The sequence below is a fragment of the Peromyscus leucopus genome, chromosome 3, assembly GCF_004664715.2.
Source record: "Peromyscus leucopus breed LL Stock chromosome 3, UCI_PerLeu_2.1, whole genome shotgun sequence".
NCBI classification, from domain to species: domain Eukaryota; kingdom Metazoa; phylum Chordata; class Mammalia; order Rodentia; family Cricetidae; genus Peromyscus; species Peromyscus leucopus.
Window position 1 is genome coordinate 48,412,181 of NC_051065.1, and position 21,839 is coordinate 48,434,019.

Consider the following 21,839-nt stretch of genomic DNA (forward strand, 5'->3'; position numbering starts at 1 on the left):
TACCGATTGAATCAACTCCTAGACTTTAGTCAGATTCTGATTATTTCAGTTTTTCAATGTCTGCCATTTCTTAAAATTTTAGAAATCGAAGCACTTTATTTATGAGCCAGTGAACTGCACTTATATTCATATTTTTTAATATTTAAAAACATTCAGATGTATATATAAACCCTGTAGGTATTTAGTCTTGTCTCTACAAACAAGTGTGGTTGAGTGACTACCTCTCTCTGCTCCTGGGCAACCATTGACCATTTTTCTTTCCCTGTAGTTTTGCTTATTCTAGAATTTACAACTGAGATCTGACAGTATTCTACTTACCCATGCCAAGTCCTCTCAAAATAGACTTCAACTGCAAATAAAATGTCCCTTTGAGCAAATGCCTGGAAAAAACCAGGCACATGATAGAAGCTGTTGAATAATTCAGCAGATGATAGATAGGATTCACTTAAGTGAGTCAACTTAGTAGCTGCCATAGCAACATCTGGCTTACATGGGACAGTCCTGGTGCTCAGTGCCTGGTTCCGTCCTGACCCAGCATGCACATGTGGGTTCGTGTAGTGCTTTGGCCCTCTGGAGATTGCCATTCCCAGAGGGGGTGAGGGAGCAGATGGAAAATGAGGCCTCTGCTTCTAGAGTGGAAGATTCAAGTTGAAGGGAGTGTTGTGTGTGCACGCGTGCGTGCGTGCGTGCGTGCATACGCACACTCCTGCAGGTGTGCACATACAGAAGCCAGTGGAGGACATTGTGGGTTTTGCTCTCTCACTGTCCGACTTCTTTTCTTTTTCTTTCTTTCTTTCTTTCTTTCTTTCTTTCTTTCTTTCTTTCTTTCTTTCTTCCTTCCTTCCTTCCTTCCTTCCTTCCTTCCTTCCTTCCTTCCTTCCTTCCTTTCTTTCTTTCTTTCTTTCTTTCTTCCTCCCTTCCTTCCCTTCCCTTCCCTTCCCTTCCCTTCCCTTCCCTTCCCTTCCCTTCCCTTCCCTTCCTTCTCTCTCTCTCTCTCTCTCTCTTTCTTTCTCTCTTTTTTTTAAAGATTTATTTATTTATTATGTATACAGTGTTCTGCCCGCAGGCCAGAAGAGGGCACCAGATCTCATTGTAGATGGTTGTGAGCCACCATGTGGTTGCTGGGAATTGAACTCAGGACCTCTGGAGGAACAGCCGGTGCTCTTAATCTCTGAGCCATATCTCCAGCGCGCCGCCGCCCCCCCCCCCCACACTTATTTTCTTAAGGCAGAGTCTTTCACTGAACCCGGAGCTTGGCTGGCATCTAGTGAGCCCCAGTAATTTTTCTGTTTGCATCCCCCATAGCACTGGGTTACAAGGGGACATGAGACCACACTCCAGTTTTAAAAGGATTGGAACTTGGGTCTTCATGCTTTTCGTAGCAAGCATACTTACCCACTGAGCCATTTGCCCACCCCACAAATAGATTTTTCGTGTATCCTGAAAAGCAGTTGGGTGTATTGAAAGTGTCTGTGTGATGCCGCATGTCCCTTTCTTTCCTTCTCTTGAAGGTGTTTGTCTTTGGCACCCTTACGGAGTGGCTGCGCTTCTACAACAAGTGGCTGTACTGCGGCCTGTGGATCGTGAACGGCCTGCTGCAGTCCACTGGCTGGCCCTGCGTGGTTGCTGTGATGGGCAACTGGTTTGGCAAGGCTGGGTATGGCGCCCCTTCCTCTGCTTGCACTACTGTTGGGTCACTGAGTCTGCTCGAACTCTGTGAACTGGGTGCCCTAGAGCATGCCTCATCTTGTCTCTGTTTTAGACAGAGCAGGTCTGGGATAGAAGGTCCGCGGCAGAGTGTGTGTGGACCTCAGTGACGGTCTGTGGACACCCAGTGAGGCACGTTGCTAAGGCCGTACTTCCCAGTTCATTCTTCTTACGCCTCTCTCCTTTAGAAACTGTAATAGTCCCACCCGAATGCCATCCATTATGCATGTTCCTTTGAGGTTAGCTCGCTTTGCCGTATTTTGAGGCTCTATGGTTTCCTTGTCATTTCATTAACAGTAAGGAACCTCCGCCTTGAAGGTTGGGGGCATTGCCCCGTAGTAGAGCACATGTGTAGCGTATAGAAGATAATGCTAGCACAGAAGAAAAAGGTATCCATGTGGCGTGTCTACGGTCACCAAAAGAGGGCTCTACTTCAGATGTTGCCATGATTTGGGGCTTGCAGCACCTCCCTACCCCTCAACCTTCATGTTAGAGTAGGTTGGACTTGGCATGTGTGGTGTGTGTACGCTGTAGGAGGAAGGAAGGTACCTGCTGATGAATCCTCCACGCCATCCCTGAAGAAGGCATGCAGAGTGCACAGGGTGAAAAGTGAAGGATCCAGGCTTGCTTTGTGCTTTAGCTGTTTTGTTTTGTTTTTTGGAGACAGGGTTTCTCTGTGTAGTTTTGGTGTCTGTCCTGGATCTCACTCTGTAGACCAGGCTGGCCTCAAACTCACAGAGATCCTCCTGGCTCTGCCTCCGCCTCCGAGTGCCATGATTACAGGCGTGCACCACCATGCCTGGGAAGAAGGGCCGCAGCGTGTGATGTTATTGACAGAAGGAAGCTAACTTGGTTTGCAGGAGCCTTGGGCTGTGTGATGGACACTAACGCTCAAGTTGTAGCCCAGCGTGGAAGTCTTTCAAGAATGTAATGCAAGAAGGAAAAGATGATAAAATTATGAGTACTGAGTGAGAGTGGGTGTGTCCCTCGGCAGCCCACTGCCATTGGTCCGCCGTGGGTGTGCAGAGCCTCTGAAGGGACCTTCCATCTCCAGTTACACAGCCAACTAAAGTCCATGCAGATGGGAGGAAGCCTGTGGGGTGGAGGTCTTACTCTAGAGCCCAGGCTGGTCTTGAACTTGTAATCCTCTTGCTCTGGCCTCATAAGGGCCTGGCAGACTGATGTTAAAGAAGCAGCTGCAGTGAGACAAGTCTGGCCCGTACTGCTTTAGACGCTGACTTCTTGGGAACCTTAACAGTAATTCACGGCGTCCACTGAGATTGGGAGTGCTGGGGAAAAAAAAAAAAAAATCCCGGTTCTCGTAGGCCAGATTCTTCTGAGTCATGCACCTAGGTCCTGGCTTGCTTACTTACCCGCTCCGTGACCCCCTTGATGGGTTTTAGTATTTTTATAGTATTGGAGCTTTTCATCTTTTTTTGTGTTTGTTTTTCTTGAGACAGGGTCCTGCCATGTAGCATGGGTGCCTTGAACTTGCTGCAATCCGACCCTAGCCTTCCGAGTGCAGGGATCAGAGGCGTAAACCACTATACCTGGCTTCTTTTCTTCAATTCTTTTCTTTTTCTTCAGTTCTTAAGACTTCACTATTGCTCTGCAAGCGCTCCGCCTCTGCATTAAACATCTAACCCCTAAATGAAAATTTAGTATCATTAAATCTTAGAAGAATCTGGTTTTATCATTCTGGTATATTTTTCAAAACTTTAAATAGAATGTTGATTCTTTGTAGTGCATGTCTTTACTGTTTTGGCCATTTTTCATTTTGTCTGCACGTAGAATCCTTGACGCATTGTCTTGGTTTTTCCGTTCTTCTTCTTAGCCGAGGAGTTGTCTTTGGTCTCTGGAGTGCCTGTGCTTCAGTGGGCAATATTTTGGGAGCGTGCCTGGCTTCATCTGTTCTGCAGTATGGCTATGAGGTGGGTGTTTCTTTCACGGTTTGTATGTGTACACTTGCTCTTGCTGTTTAATCCAGGGTGACCTTGAAGTACTCCTTATCCTCTTTGCTCTGTCCAAGTGCCACGATTACAGGCGTGCACCACCATGCCTGGGAAGAAGGGGCCACAGCGTGTGATGTTATTGACAGAAGGAAGCTAACTTGGTTTGCAGGGGCCTTGGGCTGTGTGATGGACACTAACGCTCAAGTGGAATGCCCAGCGTGGAAGTCTTTCAAGAATGTAATTCAAGCTGGGCAGCTGTGGCGCACGCCTTTAATCCCAGCACTTGGGAGGCAGAGCCAGGCAGATCTCTGTGAGTTCGAGGCCAGCCTGTTCCACAGAGCGAGATCCAGGACAGGCTCCAACACAACATGGAGAAGCGCTGTCTCAAAAAACCAAAAAAAAAAAAAAAAAAAAAAAAAAAAGAATGTTATATAAGAAGGGAAAAGATGATAAAATTATGAGTACTGAGCAAGAGTGGGTGCTGTGGGACGGTCTGTATATCAAATTGCTCTGATTGGTCAATAAATAAAACACTGGTTGGCCAGTGGCCAGGCAGGAAGTAGGTGGGACAAGGAGAGAGGATTCTGGGAAGCGGAAGGCTGAGGCGGAGAGAAACTGCAGCCGCCGCCATGACCAGCAGCATGTGAAGATGCCGGTAAGCCACCAGCCACGTGGCAAGGTATAGATTTATGGAAATGGATTAATTTAAGATAAAAGAACAGTTAGCAAGAAGCCTGCCATGGCCATACAGTTTGTAATCAATATAAGTCTCTGTGTTACTTGGTTGGGTCTGAGCGGCTGTGGGACTGGCGGGTGACAAAGATTTGTCCTGACTGTGGGCAAGGCGGAAAACTCTAGCTACAAGTGGGTGTGTGCCTCGCAGCCCAGCTGCCAGTGGTCCATCGTGGTTGTGGAGAGCCATCTCCAGGTACACAGCCAACTAAAGTCCATGCAGATGGGAGGAAGCCTTTGGGGTGGGGCGGGGCATGTTCAGTCTGCTGAGTATTTGGCAGACTCTGAATAGGGTGGTGTAGTGCATCCCCAGCAGGCTCAAATTGAAGTAAGCTTGTTCACGCAGAAAGAGGAATAAAGACAGTCACCTTCTTTCTGACCTCTGAGCCTTTGGGAGTATCATCACAAGATGTTGCCAATTATTTGCATTGTTTCAACTACTTTGAATTCCTGAGGAATCAAGTGGCCAAGAAGCCCTAGGCATCCATCCCAAATATCCCAAGGAGTCTAAGTGATGGCAGAAGTGAAACTTCCAGAACATGGTCCCTATGGCCAACAGAACAAGAAGCTGGGCGCACTGGCTCTGTTACAGTCCTGGGTGTGTGGAGAGCTGAGCAGCCTTTGTTCGGCCTTCTAATGTTCCTATGTGGGAATGAAGAATAAGAAGTATGCAGATTGTCTGAAAGTTAGGGAAGGTACAGTTGGGGTTTTTTAAACCAGTAAATTATTTTTATAGAAAATTAAGGAGATAAGGGAATGACAGAAAGACTATATTGTGTGTTTAGTGGTTTGGTAGAATACAGCTTGGTAAGCTGTTGTGATCCTGAGGTTGTGAAGCAATGGCCATGGCTGTGGTTGACAATGTCTGTCAGGTTACGGCGGCCCTGACCAGGCTGGTCCACCTCTGGGAAGTGTCGGCACCCGTGAATGTGCACACACGTGTACATCAAGTGTTATCTGCAGCTACCGCAACACAGTGTATCACAACCAAAGCTTGACGTTCAATGTCAGCCGACAGGGAAGTATTTAAACTCTGATGCGCCTGTTGGAGGATGCCGTCCATGCAGCTGTGACTTTGGGATCAGAACCTCTAACTAAAGAGAGCAAGACACTGGGAAGATCTCACAGACAGCAGGCAGACCCTGTCAGCAGTGTGCCCCGGGATGCCCTTTGGAGAAAGGAAGAGTGATGATGGTTCCATTAGCTTGTGTGTTTCCTAACGGCCCCTGGAGAACAAAAGCTACGCGGCAGTGTTTATATGTTCGGGCAGTTGAGAGTTGGATGGGCTGGGAAGGGATCGGGCAGAAGGGATTTACTCCACACCGTAATGCTTATGTTCTTGACTAGATCGCCAGTTAGAAACCTAGGTGATTAAAAGTAAGTTGCTCCTTCAGAGAGTAGGTATTTTGGTCCAGGTGAAGCCCATCATCTGTCACAGTCACCTTCCCCTCCCCCCCCCCCAGACTTTTTTACATCTGTCACACCTGGATTGTACTAATTGGTTCAAGTGTGAATTTCACTCATTCCTGTGCTGCTCCTGGATCTAGCATCTGGAAATACTAGCCCCGGGTACTGAAGTCCTCCCTGTCCCCTGCCTTTAATTTTGTTGTTCAGTTGTTTAAAAATTGTGTCTCATTGTCTATATCAGTAAGACAGCTGTGCAGCCTGGCCATTGAGTCTCTCATCCTGACATCCGCCTCCCGTGGCGGTTCTCTTCCCTGTGGTCCAGGGCAGCAGCCTTCCCCAGGCATACAGTGAATAGCATCTCGTCCCCAGGGTGCCAGCATCTCGTCCCCTGGGGTGGAGAGGATTCTCCACCGTGTCCTTAAACAACATCATCTCCCGTGTCAGCCTGCTTTTACCTGATTCCTCTTGAATCCTCTATGTTTCTACTAGGGCTGGGTCTTCCTGTTCATTTAGCTTCATGCCACCTTTTCGTATTGTGTTGGGTATTGGTTAATCCCCTCAGCTGGGTATTATATCTTCGAGGGCAGATGTTATGTCTTTGTAGGAGTTTGGATGATGAAAAGATTGAGATTTGGGGGACTAATCCTGATTTTTCAATCCTAATAGTGACACTTAGTATCCAGGGGACCCTCACGGTCCTCTGTGAGCCTCACCATGTCCTTGGGAAAATGCAGTGGGGAGTCACATGTAAGAACAGTTGGCTTGGTGCCTAGCCTGGAAGCCCCGGGTACTGAAGTCCTCCCCGCCCCCTGCCTTTCCTGTCCGACCCCCGTCGTGTGTCTCATGAACACGGCTGTGTAAGGACCACCTCAGCCCTCTCTCTCTTCCTCCAGTATGCCTTTCTGGTGACCGCGACTGTGCAGTTTACTGGCGGGGTCGTCATCTTCTTTGGACTGCTGGTGTCGCCAGAAGAAATCGGTGAGGAGAAGCCATCTCTTCCGCTCAGAATACCTTACTGTTAGGAGCTGAGGGAAGTCCAAGGACAGGACAGGAATTCCTGGAGGAAAGCTGCACGCTGCTCTCAGGGCATTCAAGGAACAGTTTTGCCCTGTGCATCCTGTCCAGTCACAGCCAAGTCTGTTACCACTACAGGGGTTTGAGGGAGTGAGGCACATGAGTGCAGGAAGAACCGAACGTTTGTAGACGATTTATGAAACTGAGACACTGGCTAAGAATGTAACATCTTAGCCAGGCGGTGGTGGCGCACGCCTTTAATCCCAGCACTCGGGAGGCAGAGGCAGGTGGATCTTTGTGAGTTCGAGGCCAGCCTGGGCTACAGAGTAAGTTCCAGGAAAGGCGCAAAGCTACACAGAGAAACCCTGTCTCGAAAAACCAAAAAAAAAAAAAAAAGAAAAGAAAGGAAAAAGAAAAAAAGAATGTAACATCTTGAGACTGGATTCTTTTCCTTTAGAAACTGATTCGGTTTGATATTTTCTTGTGGTTAAATTTGGAGTGTGTACAAGTGAAGCCACAGGAGCAGAAGGGTGTGCAGCTCTTCTGAGCTTTGAGTGACAGGCTCTGGGGCCTTAATTGGCTTTGCTTGTCCTTGGTCTCTGGAGCTTAGCTGGGTCTTCTACACAAGGAAAATAACAGCATCGACTCTGTAAGCGGTGGTGTATGGGAGCCTGGCTCAGGGCTAGGCACACAGGTCGTGCTCTGTAAATGGTCACTGTTGGTGCTGTCCCAGGTCTCCCAAGTATTGAGGCAGAAGAAGGTTCGGAGGAGGATTCACACAGGCCCCTCATTAGTGGTGCTGAAGAGGAAGATGGATATGAGCCAAATTATTCCATCCAAGAGGACGGGGCTGCCACCCAAGTGACGGCAATAAGCTTTCACCAGGCTTGCTGCCTCCCTGGAGTCATACCGGTAAGGACTGGCCTGTCTACTTCCACAGTCGGCCAGGGAAGCTGCCTTCATTTTACCCGTGTATTTGAGATTGTGTAGCATCCCTCCGCTTCCCTGAGAGCCATGATGACTGAATATTTGTAGCTCTGGGGGAACTGAAAAATCTTAGTTTAATCCCTTGACTCTGTAGCACACAGAAGCTGCAGATGGGCATGGCCAGATGTGACCCATGAACCTGCTGACCCTGATCTAGCATGCAGCTCCAAAGGCAAAAATGACAAGTTTTTAAATATGTGTTTTGAGTCTGTTGAATTTATGTGGACCCAGAAGGGTTTGGACGGTTCACTCTCTGCCTCATTTGTGACTTCTGGTCATCCCAGGGAGTAGGGAGTCACCCTGTCCAGGACAGACTCTCAGTATTTCTTGGTATCGCACCCCAGTGTCTCCACAACCTTTGCAGTCGGGAAAACCTCCGTCTGAGGCGAACCCCTTCTGCGGCAGTCTGTCTGTCTTGATGTTTTGGGTGCCTGGCTACCACTGGAGTGGAAGTTAAGAGGCCTAGTTTGTGTTTCCAGCTTGCCCACTAACTTTCTGTAAGTCACCCAACCCATCCTTGTGACTCAGTTCCCCTTCCTGTGGGATGGAGATGACACCCGTCTTGCCTGGGTCTAGATCACTGGCTTTGTGTAGTCGACAAAACACCTGTTCTTGTCACCTCTTTTCCTGATGCGTATGCATCCCCCCCACCCCCACTTTTCAGTCCCTCTCAGCCCCCTTCTGCCTGTGCCTGTCTGCTAAAAAGCCTAACCCTCCCAACAGGCAGTCAAGTGTCAGTCCAGTGTAAGTGTGACACAACCCTGTGATGCTTGAATCAGGACAGTGACGTGTCGGGGAAGCTCCGGTGCTTGTAGCCCTGTTCTTAGGAAGAGCCTGTCTGAATTCCCGTTATTAAAGCATTTGGCTGGTAGTTGCTTTGGTTGAGACAGAACTTGGGTTTGTTGTGACCAAACAAGAAACTCATTTGCTGGTTCCTTTGTACTTCCCGAGCCATTGTTCTCCAGCAGGGGCAGGGTGGAAAGGAAGTCTAGTTAACCCGCGCCTTTGTCTTTGGAGCAGGCCGTGGGCAGAGCGCTCGCTGGTTGAGATTTGGCTCTCTACGGGGTGGCTGCTGCCCTGCCAGGGAAGCTCTTTTAAAACACGTGGCACCTGGGGAATAGCTGGCGCTCAGGGGCAGGAGTGTACTAGCCAGACACCCTTTGAAGTCAGCCCTCTGCCTCCGCCTCCCCTTTGATGCTAATAGTCAGGGTTTCCTGGTAATAATGTGTTGGATACAGGAGTCTCAGCCATCACCCACTTAAGGCAGCTTTCAAAAGAGAGCCAGGAGGCCAGTCCTGAGCACATCCCTTCCTTTTTGGCCCACCAGAGATGCTCTCCTTTGTGGGATGTAGGGCTTTTTGGAAGCTCTAATATGAAAGTGGTCCTCAGGGGGATGTCTTTCTGTGACTGAGTCACATTACTCTCCATAGTTTTACAGCATTAACGTGGTAGGAAGAGAACCACGAAAGTCTGACTGCTTGCAGCGTGAGCGGAGCTGTTTGCTAGGCTGCTTTGTCCGTAGCTGATGCGGGTTGGCAGCACGGATACCGTGGGCCTTTGGTCTGAATAAAGAAATGTGGGTACAGTGCGCACTGCTTTGTGGGTTCCAAACACTGGCTTGCCTTTGCCAGGGAAATGATAGGAGAGAAACTGGGGATAGTGAAGAAAAAGCTGTATGTGATTTTATTTATTTATTTATTTATTTATTTATTTATTTATTTATTTATTTATTTTTTAAGGCCTTTTTAGAAAGCCGTGGGAGTCAGGAGAAGAGGGCCTCCGGGTCCAGTCAGGGAGGTCACCAGGCTGTGCTGTTTGCTGCATGGTGACAGCCGTGATTTTCTTACAGTACTCCCTGGCCTACGCCTGCCTGAAGCTGGTGAATTACTCCTTCTTCTTCTGGCTGCCCTTTTATCTGAGTAACAACTTCGGGTGGAAGGAAGCCGAAGCCGACAAGTTGTCCATTTGGTACGACGTCGGAGGCATTGTAGGTACGCGCGTGTGCACCTCCTTCCGGACTTAGGAGATCTTGCTTCATTTGAAGTTTTACGGCTTGTCCCACAGCCGTCTCCCAAGCCATCCTTCCAGTAAACCCGCAAACTCGTGTGAGAACAAAAAGTCCATAGAGAGGAAGGCCAGCCTGAGACGGACGGCTGTGATTCATCGGCTGTCTTTTCTTAGTCTGTGGTTGATGGATCGGCCCTTTTGTCTTGGGAACACTCGGGGATCTCTTTAAACGCAGCCCCTTTGTGTGCTCTCGGGGTGGCTTGCCTTTGAAGCTGATTTTGTGAGAGATTCAAGATGGAGTGGGAATGTGTTCGTTTTGGCTTCCTCTACTGTCCCAGTGTCTCTGGCCGAGGAAGCAAACACGGCACCTTCCTGGGCAGATTGTCAGATACGAGAGGAAGGAAGAGCAGGAATTTCCCTTTTCTCTCTTTCTCTCTCTCTCTCTCTGTGTGTGTGTGTTTGCACTTGCCCTGCTGTATACAGCGGTTTAGTTTATTTTTCCAGCCTAGGGATTGAACCCTGGACTTTGTACGCGCTAGCAAATATGTATAACCCTAGTTCTATAACAGATTTTACCAGTGGCTTTGTGGTATAGACAGAAATACAAACAAGGAAATAATAAACTTTTAAATAAGACCAACAGATGACACACTATGGCCCCACCTTACCGTCTCTGTCTCTGTGATATTTACACACAGGTACTTTAAGTCCAAGCCACCCTGAGCACATGAACTGTGCAGTGGGTCCTTAGGTGGCACACGGACATTATGTCTGCACTCAGCCGTTGGCAGTCTTAGGTCCAGACACAGGTGACGGAGACACCCTGAGACCTGCCACACTCTGTGCCTTCCTAAGTTAAAGTTGCCTTGGCGCAGAACGAACGGAGCTGGTTTGGAGACGCAGCTCAGGGGCTCTGTCGAGGGCTCGTGAGGCGTCTCCCTAAACTTGGTGGTGCTGAGGCCGAGCCCCCAGGCTCACACTGGGCAGCCCGAGCTGCTTGCCGCTTTATGATCTTCCTGCTCCAGCCTCCAGGGAGCTGGGAGTACAGGTTCACTTAGTTAGTCCATTGTCTGCTTTAAATTAAAACGAAGAAAATCCAGGATCACCTCACTCTTGATTTGGTAGGGGAAACAGTAAATATGGGTAATAGTGGTTTGGATGGTTTTCTTTTTTCTCTCTTGGATGATTGATTTGAGGTGTCCTGTCCACGGGCCGTCACCGTGGGAGAGCCCGCTGTGTCCTTGGCCCCCGAGGAGCTTGCCTCAGAGGGCTTGGCCCAGGCACGGCTGCGTTCCGCTGACGTCAATGCTCTTTGTGCTTCAAGGTGGGACTCTGCAAGGCTTCATCTCCGACGTGCTGCAGAAGAGAGCCCCCGTGCTGGCCCTCAGCCTCGTCCTGGCGGTTGGCTCCCTTGTTGGGTATAGTCGTGAGTATTCTGTTGCAGCCGCCTTGATTCCTGATCTCTTGAAGGTAGACCCTTGCCCAGAGTCAGCGGTCAGCCGTGGAGAGAGCCGGGATTAGCTCCGAGTGCCTGGGAATTGTCATCCCATGGTTTTATTTGTGTGGAGAGGAAACTGGCATCTCTGCTGCTTTGTGGATCTGTCTGAAAGCTTGCTTGGGAGTGTATTGCTTTGTTTGAGGGGCGGCTCCAGAGGGACAGCATTAGAGCTGATAAAACCATAAAAGGGGGCAAGGTTTCAAAAGCGGGAAGATGGTAATTAGCAGGCCTTGGGGTGTGTGTGTGTGTGTGTGTGTGTGTGTGTGTGTGTGTGTGTGTGTGTTCTAAAGACGGTAGAGTCGTTCTCTGCTTTTAGACATCTCATTAGCTAGAGCTGCAGCCAGAGGCAGACAGGACAAAAGCCGCAGAGGCAGGCGGGGAGAGTTGTCCGTCTTTGTTGTCTCTGGAGGGATCGTGAGGTGTCGGAGATGCAGCCGCTGTGCGCTGTTGCTGAGGCACACGAACCTGCTTTTCCGGTCACTGTGCTGTGTGTCTCTTCTCACAGGCTCCCCGAACAACAAGTCCATCAACGCGCTCCTGATGACCATCACAGGTATGCCAGGCCGCTCTGTTCACTGTGCTGGTCCTCTGGGAGTTCGGAGGAGGCTGTCTCCTGCAGATGGACCGACACTAAAACCTCCGCTCTGTAGAACTCAAGTGATAGAGAGGTCGATGCCTCCTTGGGCAGCTTCCCTCTCTGTGACAGAAGCTGTCCCTGTGGACAGATGTCCTAAACATTTGGATTCAGAAAGTGACTTGGGAAGGTGTCACATTGGAATTCCACCCACCAGCTTATGGAAGTCCAGGACAGTTAGCTTGTTCTCTTGTGCCAAACTGGGTCAGTATTTTCCTGAGCACTAGGTAAAGTCGTTGGGCACAATTAAGGAACATGTTATTTTAAAAAAAAAAAAATAGTAATTTTTGTAATTCAGCAAGATGTGTGAGTCTGATTCCAGTAAGATGACCCAGTTTACAAGAGCCAAGCCACACCCAGCCAGGGGTTGGCCTTCTCAGAGCCAGGGCAGATAGCGTCCCTGTACCTCTGAAACAGCACCGTCTCGGCCCTCTCTTTCTTTCTTTTCTTTCTTTTTTTTTTCTTTTTGTTTTTTTTTGTTTTTGTTTTTCGAGACAGGGGTTTCTCTGTGTAGCTTTGCGCCTTTCCTGGAGCTCACTTGGTAGCCCAGGCTGGCCTCGAACTCACAGAGATCCACCTGGCTCTGCCTCCCGAGTGCTGGGATTAAAGGCGTGCGCCACCACCGCCCGGCAGCCCTCTCTTTCTTTCCAGTGTGTTCACTGACCTGAGTGGCTCAAGCATTAAGAAGACTGTGTGTTCTGTTGTATTGTTAGCCTTAGGTGCCATAGATACACCAGGGGGTCACACCATTCAGGAAAGGATTTTAGAGAAGTAGATACCAGTTTGTTTGAAAATGCTGTCTGAGAGCACTTCCTGTTTTCTGTTTCTCCCCAACATGTTAAGACGTTGGGATGATATTTTTTTTCTTTTTTCTTTTTCTTTTTCTTTTTTTCTTTTTTTTTTTTTTTTTTGGTTTTCCGAGACTGGTTTTCTCTGTGTAGCTTTGCGCCTTTCCTGGAACTCACTCTGTAGCCCAGGCTGGCCTGTAGCCCAGGCTGGCCTCGAACTCACAGAGATCCGCCTGGCTCTGCCTCCCGAGTGCTGGGATTAAAGACGTGCGCCACCACCACCCAGCCGATATTTTTTTCTTATCTGGCTAGAGTTAGGGATTATATTTTAACATGAACCTGTTCTCTTTATGGCTTCAGGGTTTTTCATTGGCGGACCATCCAATATGATTAGCTCGGCTATTTCTGCAGACTTGGGCCGCCAAGAGCTGATCCAAGGGAGCAGTGAGGCTCTGGCGACTGTCACGGGAATTGTCGATGGAACTGGGAGTATTGGTGCTGCCGTGGGCCAGGTGAGAACAGCGTGTGCTTGCTGGCTCCCACGGTAGGTGGCGCTCTTGTGCTGCGAACCACTGTACAGAAAGCCCGGAGACCTAATATGGAAGGCATCTCACATGGCCATAGAGTGTGTAGCTAGCTAGCTACCTCTGAGTACAGTCTGTTTCTCCATGCCTAGACATCTGTGACTGGTCCCAGAGGGTGACTGTATGTATCCTGTAGCAGAGTTGTCTGGGAAGCAGAACTCCGGAAGTCTGCAGACGTGCAGAGATGGAACCTGTGGAGCTGTAAATTCCCGTGTGGATGCTGGAGACGCTCTAGGCTCTAGGTCTAGGCTCTAGGCTCTGGGCTCTGGGCTCTGGGCTCTGGGCTCTGGGCTCTGGCTCTACTGTAGTAGTCAGAATGACTTAAAGGTTGCTGGTTTGCCTGACGAGCAGGGTGAATCACTGGTAGCTAATCTTGGGGTCAGTGTGGGAGCAAGCAGTGAGGAACAGTAGACTGTCCTGGTGTTGATCAGCCATGTAGTGGAGGCTCATCAGTGTCTGCTCGCTGGAGTAATGAGGCTCCGTGAGGGCGGCATCCTGGTTCGGTTCCCCTGCAGCCTTACCCAGCACTGCTGCCGGCACACAGGAGACATGCTGCTTCCAAAGTGCTGTACAATCCTGAGGCTATTTGACCACGTAGGATATATCACTAAGAGTCAAAAACATAAACAGTTAACAAGAGTGGAAGAATTCCTGCTGCGTGCTCTGAGGTAGAAGCCAGACGGGGCTACCGTCACCCATCCAGAAGGCTTCATGTCTGAGCGGGTGGCGAACAAGCATTTTATTTTATACACTTAGGTATTTTCGTGTGTGAGCCTATGTGTGGGGGCATGCTTGCCATGCGGCACATGTGTGGAAGGCAGGGCAACCTGCCAGAATCTGTTCTCTCCACTCTATGGGTCCTGGAGCTGGAACTCAGGCCTTCACCCCGAGCCACCTCTCTGGCCCCATTGCATTGGGTGTTAGATTGTCCCTCACTAGTGCTCTCTAAGTTAGTCAGGTAGGTAATCATAATTAGCATTGCAGTCATTTTACTTGGAATTTTCTTTTTTCCTTTTTGAGGACAGTTTCTCACATAGCCCAGTCTGACCTTGAGCTTGCTGTGTAGAATAGCATGACCTTGAGTCCCCGACCCACCTCCCGAGGCCTGGGATAATAGACTGTTTAGACTTGGTTTAGTCCTGTCCGTCTGACATGTCAGTGTTCGTAAACACGGGTCACTGTCGGACTGACCTCCACAGTCAGGCGAGTGGGTCAGGAATAATCATTCTTAACTGTGCTCATCCCTTCTCTTGGGATTTTTGTTTGTTTGTTTTGTTTTTCCAGATGGTCCTGGCTGTCCTGGAACTCAAGAGATTTGTAAACCAGGCTGGCCTCAAACTCAGAGATCCGCCTGCCTCTGCCTCCTGAGTGCTGGGGTTAAAGGTGTGCACCGCCGTGCCTGGCCTCTTGGGGAGTTTTGAATGGTTTGCCATTGCCTCCCAAACTCTGAAGGCTAAAACTCCGTCAGCCTTGCCCTCGGCCATTCCCTGGGCTGCTCCAAGTGGCTCCAAGTGTTGCCTCTGCCTTCCCTGAATTTCGACAAATTCTCAAGAATTTGTTGTTTTTTCTTCCTGGTTGCCTTAGCAGTTGGTACATGCCTCCAGAAAACACCTATGGCACCTATGGCACCAACTTGCCAATCTGGATCTCTGTCCTCTGTACCAGACTCTGCATTCCTTGAAAAGCAGATTGTTCCAAACAGAGTGTGATGGTGTGCACCCCCCCCGTAATCTCAGCCCTCAGAAGCAGCAGAATTGCTTTGAGTTGAAGGTCGACCGGGGCTGTGTAATGGCAACCAGGCCATCCAGGGCCAAAGTGGATCAAAGATCTAACTTTAGGAGCTAAAATTCTGAAATTCTTCGAAGAAAACATAGGGACAAATTTGATGAAAAATACATAAAAATGGCTAATATAACATATGGGAAGAGTCTCAATAGCCTTAGTAGAGAAATACAAATCAGAACCACACTGAGATCTGATCTTCATTCCTAGTGGCTATAATTAAAAAGTAGGAAATAGAGGCTGGAGAGGCGGCTCAGTGGGTAGAGCACTGGCTGCTCTTCAAGAGGACCCGGGTTCAGTTCCCAGCACCCACATGATGGTTTGCAACTGGCTGTGACTCTAGTTCCAGAGGATCCAGTGCCCTTTTCTGGCTTCCACAGGACCAGGCATTCACGTGTTTCACATCTGTGTGTCCAGGCAAAATCAGAGCCTTCCATTGCTGGTATGAGCATAAACAAAATGGTGGAGCTTTTGTGGAAAATGTGGGTATTCTCCCCCCCCCAAAAAATTACAATATTATTCATAGTAGATAAAAGGTGGAAATAGGCATCCAACAAATGAATGGATTTTTTAAAAATGTGCTATATACATTCAGTGGAATTCTATTCATCCATGAAAAGGAATGAAATGCTGATGCATGCTTACTGTATGTTTGAACCTTGAAAATTTGCTAAATGAATGTGAAATTAAAAACAATTTACATGAAATATCTACAGTAGGCAAATTCACAGCTTTAGAAAGTAAATTAGAAGTTATTAAGTCAGGTGTGGTGGTACATGCATGTAATCTCAGCACTTGGAAGACTAGGACTTCCAAGAGGATTGCCACAAGTTCAAGGCTGTCCTAGACTAAGGAATGAGTTTGACCAGCCTAGGCTAGAGGGTGAGATCCTGGCTTTGGGGAGAAGAAAACAACAAAATAGAACTTGCCAGTGGCTAGGGTTGTGGGCGCTGTGATTCACAGAGCTTTGTTATAGATAAAAACGATGTGGGAATAAGTAGCTGTTGTGGCTGTGCATCATTGTGACTAACTGATGCTCTCGACCTGTGTGTTTAAAATGGTTACAGTTAGGGAGTGGAGAGGTGGCCCGGGGGGAAGAACACCCACTGTGTAATCAGGAGGACCGATCAGGATCCTAGCCTTTAGGTAACAAGCTGGGAATCCTAGGCTTTCCTGTAACCCCAACTCTGAGGGAGCCATAGACAGGACGATTGCTGGGACTCGGTGGCTTCCAGCCTAGCTGAGAAAATCTGATCCCTATGCCCAGGCAAACCTCAAAAGAATAGGCATTGTGATGGAGGGGGACACCTGATACCGTCTTCCAGCTTTTACGCTTGGGTACAAGCTCACATACCTATGCATACATGGACACACATACACTTAAAAAACTGTAAAATGGTAATTTTATGTTAGATATTCCTGTAATGGGGGAGGGAGAGAACGCTGGGTTAAGTGCTCTTAGCTTCTTTTCAATAATTGGAAATAAAGAGAAAAGCCAGGGGGTTGGGCATTTAGATCAGTGGTAGAGTGCTTGCCTAGCAAGCATAAGGCCCTGGGTTCAATCCTCAGCTCCGAAAAAGAAAGAGAGAGAGAGAGACCAGGTGTGATGGTGTGCGCCTTTAATCTCATCGCTTGGGAGGCAGAGGCAGATCGAGAGAGAGAGAGAGAGAGAGAGAGAGAGAGAGAGAGAGAGAGAGAGACCAGGTGTGATGATGTGCGCCTTTAATCTCAGCGCTTGGGAGGCAGAGGCAGATCCCATAAAGTGAGGACAGCCATGCTACACAGAGAAACCCTTTCTCGAAAAACCAAAACAAACAAAAGAAAGTAAAGGGAAGGAGTTATCTTGTGGGAGGTTGGTAACGTAGTAACCCGGTGAACAGATAGTGTGGTTGAGAAGGGAGAAGGGCATTTGAGGTCTCTCTCATTGACTTATCAGCTGCCAGCTGCTGAGGCCTACACAGCAAATCTGTGCCTCGGAAACACTGAAAAGGGAAACAGAAAGAAAAGCTGGGGAGCTAGCTTGTTCTTGAAAGCATCAGCTCTAGGACCTTCCACCAGGAGATGAGGAGGGAGCAGGAGGCACCAAGGATGCTGTTCTTCCTCTGAAGAGCAAACCTCTGGCATACAGCTCCTTCTGCAGTTCTGTACAGAATGAGCCAGTAATAAAATGCACACGGAACCAGGGTGGCAGGCCAAGCCTGTAGTCATTACCAGCACTCAGACTGACAGCGTGAGTTCCCGGCCGGCCTGGACATGGTGAGACCCTGTCTCAAAATGGGAATATGTCTGTGGAAGAGCTTTGTAAACGACAAGATGTTATTGAAACCCCAGTTCCTGATTTCCCAAAGTAGTCCTGTCTAATCTCCTTTTCAACTACTTTATCTCATTGATTTCTATTTTATGTGTATGAGTGTTTTGCCTTCATGAATGTGTGTGGTTATCTGGTGCCTGCAGAGGCCAGAAGAGGGGTGGGTTCTCCTGAGTGACAGACAGGTGGTTATGATTAAGAGTAGCCAGTGCTGCTAACCGTGGGGCCGTCTGACTCGGCAGCAAGCTCCTGACCCCCCACCCCACCCCACTGACTCAGCAGCAAGCTCCTGACCCCCCCCCACGACCCCCCCACCACCACCGCCGTTTTCTTGAGGCAGTCTTACGCAGCCTAGGCTGTTCTCAAAGTGGCTATGTGGTAGAGGATGACCTTGAACTTTTGATCACCTTCCAAGCACTGGATCACAGCCATGCCCAACCATGTATAGTTACATGTTGTTGGGGGTCAAACCCAGGGTGTTGTGAACGTTAACTAAACATTATCAAATAGAGCCGGCCATGTCCCCAGCCCTCATCTTGTTAATTTATAAAGAATTATATCATAATTTCCTTTTCTCTTTTTTAGTATCTGGTGTCTTTGATCCAAGACAACCTAGGATGGATGTGGGTTTTCTACTTTTTCATTCTCATGGTAAGCATGGGCTTTTTTCTTTAACCAGTTTTCCTATTTAGTTTAGAACATTTGATTTCATCACTACTTGAAACCAACAAAATTGCTGATTCCTTTTAAAGATTTTAGGGTGAAAAGTAGCATTTGATTAGGCTGGGAAGACTCATTTCTTTTCTCAAGGAGCCCAAGGCCCCTGAGTTTGCCTGTCCCGACCTGAGACTAATGAGTGTTCCCATTTACAATTGCAGAGAAGCAAGAGGCTTACTCATCCCTCGCCAGCCATTAATCAGTGTGCTCCTCTGGGCTGCTGACTGGCTGCTTGCTAAACAGGGCTGGAGAATTCTGCAGCAAGGCAACAGTGTTACAGAGAAGGGAGCTCTAATTAACACCGTCCGCAGGGGCAGGTGTTCAGCTCCAGAGCCTTGGCTGAGATGTTGGGCTTTCTGAGAAACAGCCAGAAAGGCCCTGCTTCTAAGATGCTGCTTTCTGTTGAGAAGGCGTGTGACATATTCTGTCGTATTGTTGAGGGACAATGCTCATCATGTCAGGTCAGCTTGAGCTCGTCTGCGGATGGCTTAGCCTTGAAACCAGGCGTCCTAATTGGCCACTGTCACCTGACTCTAAGCAGCTGTCCTCCGGCCTGTCCCAAGGAGGAACAGGATAGGTCAACACGAGCAAGTCCCTAGGCTCTCTTCTCCAGCTTCTAATGACTCAGATTGGGGAGGCAGAGGCAGGAGGATTATGAGTTGAGGGCCAGCCTGGAAGACTTTGTCTTTAAAGAAAAAGGACATTGGCTTCCAGGATCCATTTGTGGGCTAGGGCTGCAGCGTGCTGAAGGCCCGGAGTTCAGTCCCCAGCCCCGCAAAACAAACGAAAAGGAGATGGCTCAGTGGAAGTCCAGGCTGCAGCGCAAGCCCTTTAACCAAGTTCAGTACCCAGACTCTCCATAAAAAGCCAGATGTGGTGCACCTCTGGGACCCCAGAACTCCTCCTGCGAGAAGGAAGGCAGAAACAGGAAGACATCCAACAGCTTGCAGGCCAGCCACGCTGTAGCAGTAGCACGTTAGCAGAGGTGTGAGCGCCTACCTCAGCGTGGTGGAAGGCGAGAGCCGACTGCTCTGAGATGTCCTCTGACCTGCACACGTGCTGTGGCACCTGCACATGCACACACACACACACACACCTGCACACACACACCTGCACATACACACACCTGTACACACACACCTGCACACACACACACACACCTGTACACACACACACACCTGCACACACACACTACCAGAACTATTGAAGTGAAAACCCGGATCTGCCATGAGGAAGCTGACGTTTGCCAGGTGTGGGGGTGGCGCACACCTTTATTCCCAGCAGAGGCAGGGGAAGCTCTGTGATTTTGAGGCCAGCCTGGTTTACAGAGTGAGTTTCAGAATAGCCATGACTGTGATATAGAGAACCCTGTCTCCAAAAACAAACAAACAAAAATTTAAAAAAAAGAAAGGAGAAGCCCAACCTTCTTCTGGGCTCTAGGAACTTGTTTTGCCCATGGTAGTGGCACACTTCAGTTATTTATTATTTATTTTTGACAGCTGATGTGACATTGTGTGTTTGTGGTTTTAACTCTAATTTTCAAAAGTTGTTTTCTAATTCACTGAAGATGGACCGCTTTCTTTCTGTGATGTCAGAATGTGTTTGCTCAGATCCATCGCTAATGTTCAAATCATGATGCTCTACCAAAAGTAAGTTGTTCATTTTAAAAACTTTTCTCTCTCCACAGACAAGTTGTACAATTCTGTTTATCTCACCGTTAATAGTGAGGGAAGTGTTCTCTCTTGTGCGAAGGAGACAAGCTCACATACTGAGTGAGTGATCGGTGCCCACGGGAGAATGGATGGGACACTCACGGAGCCTGTAGGCCTTCGGTTCCGGCGTGTGGAGTCCTCCCAGCCCCGACGGAACCTCAGCTCGTCAGGCGTCCTGCCCACTGCCCACTGCCCCCGACACTGTCGAATTATTTTTGTACACTAGAGCAGTTACTGACCATTTTTTACTATATTTGTGAATGTACTAAAAGGAACCTGCCAGCCTCTTCGTCGGGCTTGTCAGCTTATCCCGTTAACCGGACATGTTTTGGTCCTGGGCCCTTGTTCGTCAGCCTTAATTAAGGGCTCAGTGAACAGGAGGCAGAGTCATGCAAGCTGGTTTGATGAGAAGACCGCCGGGTGACCCTCTGAAAGCCAGTGTGCAGAGAGGGCATCACCATGAAGACGTGAATCCGAGCTCAGGCCAGATGAAGCTGCGGCCCCGCCTTGGACAGAGTGTACCTTACCGAGGCTGGAAGATGATGTCACTGTGCTTGTGGCTCGGTCACTCTGTGGCTTCTGGAGGTCCTCGTCCTCTCTAGAATGGTTGTCAGCTTGTTCTCCGACTTCACTGACATTTGACTCACTCCTAGGAGTAGTCTTCTGTTCATGAACTATAAGTTATCTCGAACATTCCAGCATGGAGCTTCCAACCTCAGACTTACAGTCTGGGAACGTTAAGACCCTCCGAGAAGCCTTGCTTTGTAGCCTTATTCTTGGAAAAGTGGTCTCTGTCGCAGCCCGGTTCCTGGAGTTACCTCAGAAGAAGACTAGGATTAGAGACACAGCAAAGACTCTTTGTTGCAAGGGTGTGAAATGTATGTATTGAATCATGCTAGTGGATTGTTAGGGCCTGAGGCCTGTCCTTTTTAGAAGGTGGTAGTGTGTATGTCTTCCAGACTGAATTCTATATGAATCAATACTTTAAGGACATTCTGTACATACATTTTAAATTATGTAAGCAAACTAGGAGGAAAATGTGCAATTTTGAGGGACACCTAATTCACATTGGGTTAGGAAATGTTCTCCCACCTCTTGTATTACACTCCAAAATATGTGTTGACAGACTTGTTATTTAATCTCGAGGACTTCTGATCACTTTACGATTGAGTCACTGACATAAAGGGAAAACACAATACATAGGAAGGGAGGGGAGAAAACCAGCTTTTGTAATAAATGCCCAGCTGTTTGGTTATTTAATCTCTGCCCAAGCTCTGCGTTGCCTCTCGTTTTTCCTTTCCGTGGTACGGGTTTGGAGCGTGCCCTGCACATGCCCAGTGTGTGTCTCTGCGGGCTGCACTGTGCTCCAGCCCAGCTCTGCACTTAAGTACGGGGGTGCCTTTGGCTGCCCGGCATTACTTGTCACTGGGCAGCAGACACTTAGCCCACAGCCTTGCCGGGGGAGCTGGGCCCTGCCGTGGGTACTGGGAGGCCTCATTGCCGTGAAGTGCTGGTGCTGGGCAGACCCGTCCTCCCCCTGGGCAGCAGGTGCTCGGTGTGGCGCCTGCAGATGAACGCCGTTGTTATTACCGACCCTCCTCTTCGGCAGGGTTGCGTCTTCGTGTCCTCACACCAGCCGGTGCCGCCTTCTCCAGCTTGTTTCCTGTGCCTGAGCACCCCCTTGACTTCCCTGTGCGTCTCCAAGCTCTTTCTGAAACGGAGTTATAAACACTCAGACCTGCATGAAATGATGCTGGACTCCCTTGATCTGCTTCGGCCAACCTGTGAAGGAAGTAACTGTAACGAATGCTTACGAGTTCACCTTACTTTGTTTCTCTGGAAGAAAAGGTCAGGGGCTAGGGAGCTGGCTGAGTAACGTGCTTGCTGTGAAAGGTGAACAGCTGAGTTTGGATCCCCAGCACCCACGCGAAGAGCTGGTGTAGCGACGTGTGCCTGTAATCCCAGCCCCTACATGAAGAGCTGGTGTAGGGACAAGTGCCCGTAATAGAG

General features: G+C 48.9%; 1 protein-coding gene across 1 annotated transcript in view; it reads left to right on the forward strand.

Moving 5' to 3' along the window:
• LOC114706829 (sugar phosphate exchanger 3) overlaps nucleotides 1-21,100 on the forward strand; it is a 40,993-nt gene extending 19,893 nt beyond the window's left edge. Inside the window, 10 exon segments of the mRNA XM_028889334.2 lie at nucleotides 1,512-1,657; nucleotides 3,542-3,638; nucleotides 6,692-6,776; nucleotides 7,546-7,724; nucleotides 9,649-9,790; nucleotides 11,131-11,232; nucleotides 11,810-11,857; nucleotides 13,087-13,238; nucleotides 17,986-18,051; nucleotides 19,805-21,100. Coding sequence (XP_028745167.1) covers nucleotides 1,512-1,657; nucleotides 3,542-3,638; nucleotides 6,692-6,776; nucleotides 7,546-7,724; nucleotides 9,649-9,790; nucleotides 11,131-11,232; nucleotides 11,810-11,857; nucleotides 13,087-13,238; nucleotides 17,986-18,051; nucleotides 19,805-19,897 — 1,110 coding nt within the window. The 3' untranslated portion in view covers nucleotides 19,898-21,100.
• Nucleotides 21,101-21,839: the final 739 nt, after the last annotated feature.